General features: G+C 32.8%; 1 protein-coding gene across 7 annotated transcripts in view; it reads left to right on the forward strand.

Moving 5' to 3' along the window:
• The window catches only part of tead3b (TEA domain family member 3 b), a 92,853-nt gene extending 82,290 nt beyond the window's left edge, over window positions 1–10,563 (forward strand). For all 7 annotated transcript variants that reach the window (XM_056460587.1, XM_056460591.1, XM_056460589.1 and 4 more), the window contains 4 exons: window positions 1,045–1,218; window positions 2,299–2,442; window positions 4,813–4,965; window positions 5,801–10,563. In XM_056460587.1, coding sequence (XP_056316562.1) covers window positions 1,045–1,218; window positions 2,299–2,442; window positions 4,813–4,965; window positions 5,801–5,914 — 585 coding nt within the window. In that variant the 3' untranslated portion in view covers window positions 5,915–10,563. The remainder of the gene's footprint in view (window positions 1–1,044; window positions 1,219–2,298; window positions 2,443–4,812; window positions 4,966–5,800) is intronic.
• The last annotated feature ends 1,215 nt before the right edge of the window (window positions 10,564–11,778 follow it).

The following is an 11,778-nucleotide window of genomic DNA, read 5'->3' on the forward strand; positions in this document are numbered from 1 at the left end:
AGCGCAGCCTTGGGCTGGAGGGGGTCCGGTTCGGGAACCACAGGATCTCATCTCTTATTCACAGACGATGTTGTTCTGATGGCTTCATCAAACATGGACCGAGTGTGAGGCGGCTAGAATGGGAATCAGCACCTCCAAGTGCGAGGCCATGGTGGTCCACCGGAAAAAGGTGGTTTGCCATCTCCAGGTTGGAGGAAAGGGCTTACCCCAGATGGAGGAGTTCCAGTATCTTGGGCTTTTGTTCACGAGTGAGGGAAGGATGAAGCATGAGATTGACAGGCGCATTGGTGCAGCATTAATATGGTGGATGTACCGTTTTGTTGTGGTAAAGAAAGAGCTGAGCCGAAAGGCAAAACTTTCGATTTACCGGTCAATCTTCAATCCTACTCTCACCTTTGGTCATGAGCTTTGAGACATGACCGAAAGGACAAGATCTTGGATACAAGCGGCCGAAATGAGTTTCCTTCGCAGAGTGGCAGGGCGCACCCTTATAGATAGGGTGAGAAGCTCTGTTAACCAGGAGGAGCTCAGAGTAGAGCTGCTGCTCCTCCACATCGAGAGAAGTCAGCTGAGGTGGCTCCGGCATCTGTTTCAGATGCCTCCTGGACACCTACCTAAGGAGGTGTTCCAGGCATGTCCCACCAGGAGGAGGCCTCGGTGAAGACCCAGGACACGCTAGAGGGACTATGTCTCTCGGCTGGCCTCGGAATGCCTCGAGATCCCCCTGAAAGAGCTGGACAAAGTGTCTGGTGAGAGGGAAGTCAGTGGTTCTCACCTAAAACTGCTGCCCCCACGACACGACCCCAGAAAAGCGGACGAAAATGAGATTATTTTGTTAATTATTGGAAGACTTTTATCAACATTCTAGTTTATTTCATTTTATATTTCTCACTAATCATCACATCATTAGTACTAAAGACTGACTACGTTGTATCTGTACTTCAGAAACTATCAATAACAACAACAAACCTTGAGTTGTGTACAGAAATGGCTCTTAAATGACACAAGCTCTTCTGACAGTATATTTCCCATTTGTTTTTACAGTACAGCAAGCACCTGTTTGTCCACATTGGTCAGACGAACCCATCGTACAGTGACCCTCTGCTGGAGGCCGTGGACATTCGGCAGATCTACGACAAGTTCCCTGAGAAGAAAGGAGGACTGAAGGAGCTTTACGAGAAGGGCCCGCAAAACGCCTTCTTCCTCGTCAAATTCTGGGTGTGTGCTTTCATATCAGCTACATATGGGGCTCGACAAGTCATTCGATTTAAACTGATGTGGCTTATTGTGTATGTTGCATAGTGCAATCAGTAATTATATCATGTAAATATATTAGATTATTATACTATATTATTATTATATTATAATTATATGATATTATATGATATGATACGATATTATATTATATTATAATTGTTAGATTGTATTATATTATATTATATTATATTATAATTATATGATATTATAATTATATGATATGATATTATATTATAATTGTTGTATTATATTATATTATATTATATTATATTATATTATATTATATTATATTATATTATATTATATTATATTATATTATAATATATATATTATAATTGTTATATTATATTATATTATATTATATGATATTATAATTTTATGATATGATATTATATTATAATTGTTGTATTATATTATGTTATATTATATTATATTATATTATATTATATTATATTATATTATATTATATTATATTATATTATATTATATTATAATATATTATATTATAATTGTTATATTATATTATATTATATTATATTATATTATATGATATTATAATTATATGATATTATATTATAATTGTTATATTATATTATATTATAATTATTATATTATATTATAATATATTATACTATAATTGTTATATTATATTATATTATATTATATGATATTATAATTATATGATATTATATTATAATTGTTATATTATATTATATTATATTATATTATATTATATTATATTATATTATATTATATTATATTATATTATATTATATTATATTATATTATAATTGTTGTATTATATTATATTATATGATATTATAATTATATGATATGATATTATATTGTAATTGTTATATTATATTATATTATAATTATTATATTATATTATAATATATTATATTATAATTGTTATATTATATTATATTAAAATTGTTATATTGTATTATATTATATTATATTATTTTATATTATATTATATTATAATACAGTCTATTGTATTATATTATACAATGCTAACTCTCTTCATCTTTCTGTCAGGCGGATCTGAATAACAGCAGTGTTCAGGACGGACCAGGCTCTTTCTATGGCGTCAGCAGTCAATACAGCAGCTCCGAGAACATGACCATCACGGTCTCCACCAAAGTCTGCTCCTTCGGCAAACAGGTGGTGGAGAAAGTGGAGGTGAGGCTCACATTTAATTGTTCTCCATGGACCCTTTTCACATTTCCGGGTTTTACAGTAGCGGAAGTCGTCAAAGTTGGTAAACTTAGAGCGCACATGGGAAAGTACAACAACAAAGAATTTTTTTATTATCCCATTTGCTGAAATTATATAAGAAAAACACGATGGTGTTAAGACTTTCCGTGAAAGGAAAAAATAGTGTGAGACTGATAACGGCAGCCAGAAGAGAGAACAACCTCAAATTTACTGTCCTGTTCCCATATGCACTCCATTAGAAATGCCTCACATAAGCAGGAATTTGTTTTCGTTACCTAATGCAATAATGACATAATACATACATAAATGCATATAAATGTACATACATTTTAAAAAATCTAAATATTAAACATTTTAAGGATTTAAGATGTTGATGATCATTAAAGACGTCATAACAGTCTTGTGAAAAGGGTCCATCATTGCTGCACAACACTAGGAATAAATGCGGTGTTCAGTATCGCGATAACGATATTTCTTGTAATATAACCCTACATAAATGCTACTTTTATTATGTTACTTTTATTTTGAATCATTTATTTATTTAATGTTCTTAAACTAAACTAATTTTAACTGTGTTATTCAGGATCTTGGAAACTGTATATCCACTAGGGCTGCACAATACCAGGAAAATATGCTGCAATATTGTTGAGTATCGCGATAAGGATATTTCTTGATACAACATTTCCCTAGAAAAATGCTATTTTTATTAGCTATGTTTTTAAATTGATTATTTATGTAATGATATTATAACAACCTGTTAGTATATAGATCTAATTAGTTCTAATTCAGACTAAAAATCTGTGTTATTCAGGATTATGAACTCTATATATCAACTAAGGCTGCACAATACTCTAAATATATGCGATGTTAAGTAATGCGATAACAGTATTTTTTATGATATGACTTTTCCCCCCAAAAATTCTATTTTTATTAGCTGTATTTTAAAATTATTTATTTCAAGATATTAAAATAAAGAGGTAAAAGATATTTTAGATCTAATTCAATGTAATTCATGCAAAAAAAATGTTATTCAGGATAATAAACTATATATCCACTAGGGCTGCACGATACTTGGAAAATGTTCAATATTGTTCTTGAGTATTGCGATATCGATATTTCATGCTTTACAACATTTTCCTAGATACATGTTATGTTTATTAGCTGTGTTTTTAAATCATTTATTTCTGTAATGATTAGTGCTGGGCAAAGAGCATCACCTTCAAAATAAATGTTAATGACATAATATATCTGTGATACAAACACATACATGAAAACAAAACTTTTTCATCGCAGATATTTACATTTTTATAGAATTTGTATCATACAGATGTATATTTTAATATATAAATTAGCTTTTTATTAAATATATGTACGCATGTGTGTATTTATATACAAAATAAATACACACAACACAAAATAATAAAAATAACCTACTTTATTATTTTGGATGCGATTAATAGTGATTAATCTTTGCCCAGCATTAGTAATAATACTAAAATAAAAAGGTATAGTATATTTTTAGATCTAATTAATTCTAATTCAGACTAACATTTAGTCTTTAAAACACCATGAGTGGTTGGCGCCAGTGGTGTAGTGGTTAGTGCATCGACACCACTACACCGGCGACACTGAGTTGGATTCCGCTTCGCGGTCCTATGGCGATCCTTCCCCTTTCTCTGCTCCCCATGCTTTCCTGTCAATTCTCTTTACTGTCCTATCGAATAAAGGTAAAAAACCCCTAAAAAATAAGGTCACACTTTACAATAAGGTTCATTAGTTAATGTTAATTAATGCATTTACTAACATGAACAAATAATGAACAATACACTTACTACAGTATTTGTTCATGTTAGTTAATGAAAATACAGTTGTTCATTGTTAGTTCATGTTAACTCACGGTGCATTAATGTTAACAAGCATGGACTTGGATGCTAATAATGCATTAGTAAGCGTTCAATTATGATTGATAAATGCTGGACAGTGTTCTTCATGATTAGATCATGTTGGTAAATGCATTAACTAATAAACCTTATTATAAAGTGTTACCAAAAATAATTATAAAAAAAAAAAACACTGAGTAAGTGGAAAAACGTCAGCAGATATTCAGATTCTGATTGGCTGTTGTCAGTTTCCTCTCTCATGGTGGGGATAAAGATAGTCTGGCCCCATCTGATTGGTCACATTTAGATAAACAACCAATGCGTCAGACAAATGTAATTTATCACATCTGCGTGCATCTACTTTTATCGCGATAACGATAATAATTTTGTGTTCCATTGTGCAGCCCTAGCGTCCATTTAGAAACGCATCTGACATTGTTTTCTGCACTTCCAGACGGAGTACGCTCATGTTGATGGAGGAAAGTGTTTGTATCGCATCCATCGCTCTCCCATGTGCGAATACATGATCAACTTCATCCACAAGCTCAAGCACCTGCCGGAGAAATACATGATGAACAGCGTATTAGAAAACTTCACCATCTTACAGGTCTGATGTCCACCGATATTTCAGTCCATTTACACTCATTTATAGCTGCGTAAAATGAGTTTTTGTAGTTTATATGGTAGTAATCGTGGAATAAAATGATAAATGTTTGATTTAATAATAGACATTATTTCACCTAAAAGAAATTCGTTCGGCGCCGCGTCTGAGTCCACTAGATCTTTTCAGAGTTGCACCCAGCTCTGAGTTCATCAACTCCTTCAGAAACTATGCCTGGATGATGGAGGCTTTCAGCTGTGCTTCAGACTGAGCCAAGCCCAGTTTGATGAGCTGTTGTCCGGTGTTGACAGGAGGATTTCCCCTTGGGACACCAACAACAGGCACTACATCATAATAATGCTCTATGAGAGCAAGCTCCTGATTCGTTAACGCGGCGCGAATGTGTGCTGAAGTTCAGATTTTCCAACAGGCTCAACTCACACCACTTTATTTGTGCGAATCGCACTGCAGGATGTCTATTTGTGTCTTTGCATTGACTTAACATGTAAATCACACACGCTCGACAGTTCATCTGCATCTGGTTTGGAAGCAACATAAGACAACAGTAAGCTTATAACTCCAGGGTCACATTTATCATCTTTTACATAATGGAAAATGCAAAATGCTGGGTTCCACACAACCGATTTGTGTTGGGACAACATGAAGGAACTTATTCATTTTTGCAAATTTAAGTGGATTGAACTTGCATTACATTTGTGTTGTTTTAGCTCATAACAAATAGCTAGCGTCATTTTATGAGTTTGTATGATGGCTGTAATGGATATGACATATTTCTGTATGTTTAAACAATAAAAAGAGTCATATTTGTCCCTCTCTTCAGGTGGTGACCAACAGGGAAACCCAGGAGACTCTACTGTGTATAGCGTTTGTATTTGAAGTGTCGACGAGTGAACACGGGGCACAATACCACGTCTATAGGCTCATCAAGGACTAGCAGCGCATCGGTCAACAGACTGCTGATGCTTTGCACAGACACTCCAGCACACGCTTGGAGGAAAACGCCAAATTGTCCAAACATCGGAGGAAAATGCCAAAATGTTACAAGAAATACCAAATGTTCTGATCCTGGTGCCGAATTTGAGTCTTTGAGGACGTTAAAAGATATAGTATTACTTTGTTTAAAAAGAAAAGAACGTTTTTTTTTTTCTGTATTTGTTTTTAAATGCCTTCATTACAGAATGGGTCATGTTGGTTTTGTTGCATATACAGAAGCGGTAGATGTTTTTAAGCTTTGTTGTGTCTCTACAGAGGGAATGTGAAGGTGTTGATGGAAGAGAACGTCATGAAAAAGACAATGTGTGCTGTTTATATGCAGCGCTCACAGCATTTTACAGTTATATAATGGTGAATCTCAGAAAAATCTCATTTTATCCTGAAATTAAAAGAAAATGATACATTTATTTTATTGATTGATGTTAAACGCCAGGGAGTTGTTATCAGAGGTGTAGCGGACATTTTAAAAGTAGGGGGGATGGCTGTATGAGATCATACGTTCATATAATTATTAATCACCTGTTTCTAAATGGTCTGTCTCTAAAAGTGAGGGGGATGTATCTCCCCGTCCCCCATGGTTGCTACACCCCTGGTTGTTATTTTGATTTTAAAACTGATGTAAAACTAAATATAAAAAATGAATTTTTTATTAAAGTTTGTAAAAGGGAATGCTAACATGATGCATTTTTTACAGTAATATGACATTAAAAGCTATTTAATAAGTCTGACAGGAAAAAGACAATGTGTGCTGTTTATATGCAGTGCTCACAGCATTTTACAGTTATAGAAGTGGGTGAATCTCTGGAAAATCTAACTTTTCTCTAAAATTTAAAGAAAATTATACTGTATGCTCATTTTACATAAAGAAATTAAAAGCTGTTTATTAAGTCTGTTCTAGATTTATTTTAATGATTCATGTTAAACACCAGACAGTTATTATTTTGACTTTAAAACTGATGTAAAGCCAAATATTAAATGCATTTTTAAAATTAAAATTGGTAAACAATAAAATAAAATAAAAGGCAATGCTAACATGATGCATTATTTACAGTAATAAGAAATTAAGAATAAAATGCTTATTAGTCATCAATATAGTTAGAAAAATCAATAATTAGAGTTCAGTATTAAGAATCAAGTAATAAGAAATGAAAAGCTATTTAAGTCTGTTCTACATTAATTTTAATGCATAATGTTGAACACCAGACAGTTGTTATTTTGACTTTAAAATTGATGTAAAATCTAATAAAAAATGCTTTTTATAATTAAATTTTGTAAATATTAATAATAATCAAATAAAGGGCAATGCTAACATAATGCATTTTTACAGTAATAAGAATTGAGAAGAAAATGCAGTAACTTTACACACTGAATCATCTGTTAAGCATTCGCAAATAGTGAATTTATTTTTTAAACATTAGCTTTACATTAACAGATGTTAGTAAGCAGTTTATAACTGCAGATACAAATGCTTATAAGCACATCTATAATGTGCTTAATGATTGTACTTTCAAGCTTTGTTACTGATTAATTTTTCATGACTAAATTATGATTTATGTATTTATCATTTGTATTTAGGATTTCTTATATCATTCAGAATGAGTTAGTAATGATTAATAAACTATTCAAATCAACATTTATATCTTATTATTCAAGCATATAGTAATAGTTCATTTGTATGCTAATAAACGCTTTATTAACTCAACTTCATGCAATTTTGTGATCTTAAAGTGAGACTTTATGGTTTTATAAATCTCTAATAATGACAATTAAAGGCTCGGTATCAAATGAACAATAATCTTTACAATATTATCTTAAAAAATGACTAAAGTTTAAACATTGCTGAATAAGAGGAGTGTCAAAATACAACATAAAATTAGGTAAAACAACAATATAATAATTTAACAATATATTATGATGCAACATTTCAGTGTTATTTAGCGATGTTTGGACTGCACAGTCATTTTATTTAAATTAAGATTGCAAAGATTTATTTTTCATTTGCTACAGTTTCATTAGTGTATCTTCAAATGACTAGAAATTAATAAAGTCATTTATTTTCTTTTTTCCTGTTTAGAATATAACTGAGCCTTTAATTGTCATTTATAAGGGATTTATAATACAGAAGTAGTCCTCACTTAAGGTCACAAAACTGGATGAAGTTGAGTTAATAAAGCATTTATTAACATACAAATCAACTATTAATATATGCTCGAATAAAAAGATATATAAATGTTAATTTGAATAGTTTATTAAGCATTTACTTGCGCATTCTGAACGATCCAAAACAACAGCAACTTCTCTCAAATAACTGGTTCGTAAATAATGCAATACTTATTTGGTAATAAAAAAAATAATAATTATCACAGTATGAAAGTTCAACCATTAAGCACATTATGTGTGTGTTTATAAGTCAAGAATAGAGCATTTGTCTCTGCAGTTATAAACTGCTTACGTCTGTTAATGTAGAGTTAATTCTTAACAGATAATGAATTCACTATTGACTAATGCTTAATAAATGATTCATAGTGTGTAGTTATTAAAGTGTTCCCGCTATCTGCATTTATTTTAAGGCATAATGTTAAACGCCAACCAGTTGTTGTTTTGATTTTAAAAGTGATGTAAAACCAAATATAAAATGCATTTCTTTTATTAAAATTGGCCAAAAATACAATTAAAGGCAATGCTAACATGATGTATTTTTTACAATAATAAGAATTGAGAAGACGATGCTTATTAGTCATTAATATAATTAGAAAAATCAGCAATTTAAAAATGTATTTTCTTTATGCAGCATTTACAAACGAAGAATAAATGAAGGCTCTTTTAAGCCTGTTTTACATTCAATTTTAATGAGCGACGTTGACTACCAATAAGACAAATTATACTCTCGTTTTTAAAAGGTGATGATATACAAATCAAAATAGTAATTTTTTTTAAAATAAGAATTTTACATCTTTTTACAGTAATAAGTGGCAAGAAAATAATTAATATAATACAATTATTATGTTAAAAGAGAGATTTTCTTTATGCAGTTTCTTCTTAATACATTTTTATTTGCAGAAAGAAGTCTTATAAAAATATATTTTCTTTTAATTTTGGGGTGAAGTGCATCATCAACAGATATTTGTGAGATTCATCTGGTGTGTAAATGAGGACCAGGCTGGCCAGCGGAGGGTTTAGGTTTATATTATTAAAGGACAGACCTACTGAAAAACACTGCAGTTACATTTAAGACTTATTCTTGCTTTTATTAACCCGACAAACACAAGGTTTCAGTTTTGCAGATGTTGCTAATGTTCCTGCCTTTCAAACAACCGACAAAGGCGTCAGAAACTGTTCAGCAGGTACTAAAGGACTTTGAGCTTTGACCCAAATGTGAGTGCCTTTCTTCACAAAACTATTGATACTCTGAAGTGCCTTTCGACTACCTCTCGGCGTAAAATAGTAGGAATAGATAGAGCGAACAATTCTTCATGCTACAACATGACAAAACTCTGCTGTTCATCCAAGCTTTTGAACTGAGGAAAGGTCAGATTCATGCTTGATTGTTAGTCTGTCAGGCTGAATGAAATACGCATGCATGTTGCCCATTGAGATTTCTTACAACATTTAATCCTGGAACGATACCTCAGTAGAGCTTTGTCTTTTTAATTGCATTACTGTCATACTCTCTGGTGCTTTAAATGTTTGCATTTCCATATTATTTGTTTAATTCTTCACTTTCACAAGCACTCTTATTACAAATCAGATCCTTCAGGCTTTTCTTTGTAGTGTTCCTAGTGTAAAAGGGAAAAAAAATCAGTGTTTGTCAGCACAACTTGTATGATTCCTGTGGGTTTGGTTTGTGCATCTTCAATTTTTAATAACATGAATGCACCAGATGTTTGACTTTACATGCTTTTTATTAGATTTTTTACAGAATTATGCCATATTAACAGTGCTGACACTGCTACTACTGAGAAAAAACATTTATTTTCCTCTATTAAGGGCTCAAAAAAATGAATTCTTCATGAAATTCGACGTTTCAGCCCTTCCTTAATGAAGCCACGTAGCATTTTTTGTCCCTTTAAACATGTAAAACAATCCAGCCTGAATGGAAAGTGCTCTTGGGATGGTTTTTAGATAGCATTTTTTATGTCTGGATCAGTTTTTGAAGGTACTGCTAATTTTTGGGTACATCCTAAAATGTATATTGGTACAGCCTTAATGTTTGAACTTCACCGACGACAGTTTCCTCAATTGTATTTAGTTTTTTCTTACAGGCTTTTATTTTGTTTCCTTTTTTTATAATTATTGTTATTATAAATATTAATTTTATGTTTGCTCTTTGACTTTCAACTGATGTTGTATGCATATGTTGAAAATTAAGTGTGTGTGTGTTGTTTTTTTTATGCCATAATCGAAGTGGTGTTGGCAAAAGGCTTCCTGCTGTTTTTAACAGTTCATCGTGGCCTTGGTTACCTGTTGTGCATTGCAGTTATGTATCGAATATCTTCAATGTTAGGGGTTTGTACAATATATTCAAAAACAATGTATAGCAATACCAATAAAATGGCATGGGTCTCCTTGGACCGTATTTCTTAAAACACACTTACAACTTTAACGTTTTTATTCTGCTTTTTAAAGCTGCGGTCACACTGGACTTTTCTCCCCTAGACTTCCATTCAAACACCCGTGAATGCTTCAGACCGGAAACGCAAGATTGTGCTACAAGTTTTGCCGTTCGTTGCAGAGCAAAGTTCAACCTTGGTGAACTCTGACCTGCAAAATCGCTTCATGTGACTATGTGAGACCAATCGAAGATTAAAACATGACCTCTCTGGACAGAAATGTAAATATGGACCAATCGCTTGCTTTTTTAAATGTCTAATCATCTGATTTAATCCCACTCCTTTTCGTTGCGCTGTACGACAGAATTTCGCAAGCTCAAACTTTAGTGTGACCGCAGCTTTACTCTTAAGGAAAGTAAGATGATCTAATAATTCAACACTTCTGAGTCAATTATTCTGCTTAGACTATAGTTTCCACACCTAAAGCCACTGTTGAGATGTTGTATTTCAGACTTTTGTCTTTTGTGTGTGGGACTAGTTTCTTACACATCTCATCCAAAGCCTTCTGTTGTGTTTTGATGGGATTTCTGAATATGTTGTACCTGTGAAATAACTGAAATAATTTAGTATAGGGATATGGAGATGTATTGCACTCAAAACCTGCCGGAACTACTTTAGTGGTGCATTTACTCTAAAATAACTGCATGCTTTAGTATTTTCATCAGATTTAAGAGGCTTGCAGGATAAGAACCTTCAGCTATATGGCACCAATTTAATACACACTTACCGGCACTTTAATAGGTACACCTTACTAGTACCGGGTTGGACCCCCTTTTTCTTTCGGAACTGCCTTAATCCTTCGTGGCATAGATTCAACAAGGTACTGCAAATATTACTCTGAGATTTTGGTCCATATTGACATGATAGCAGTTGCTGCAGATTTGTCGGCTGCACATCCATGATGCCAATCTTCCGTTCCACCACATCCCAAAGGTGCTCTATTATACTCTATTATTCTGCTGCTGTAGCCCATCCGCCTCAAGGTTGGACGTGTTGTGTGTTCAGAGATGCTCTTCTGCAGACCTCGGTTGTAACGAGTGGTTATTTGAGTTACTGTTGCCTTTCTATCAGCTAGAACCAGTCTGGCCATTCTCCTCTGATCTTTGGCATCAACAAGGCCCACAGAACTGCCGCTCACTAGATATTTTCTCTTTTTCACACCGTTCTCTGTGAACCCTAGAGACGGTTGTGTGTG

This window comes from Danio aesculapii, chromosome 6, assembly GCF_903798145.1.
Source record: "Danio aesculapii chromosome 6, fDanAes4.1, whole genome shotgun sequence".
In the NCBI taxonomy this organism is placed as follows: domain Eukaryota; kingdom Metazoa; phylum Chordata; class Actinopteri; order Cypriniformes; family Danionidae; genus Danio; species Danio aesculapii.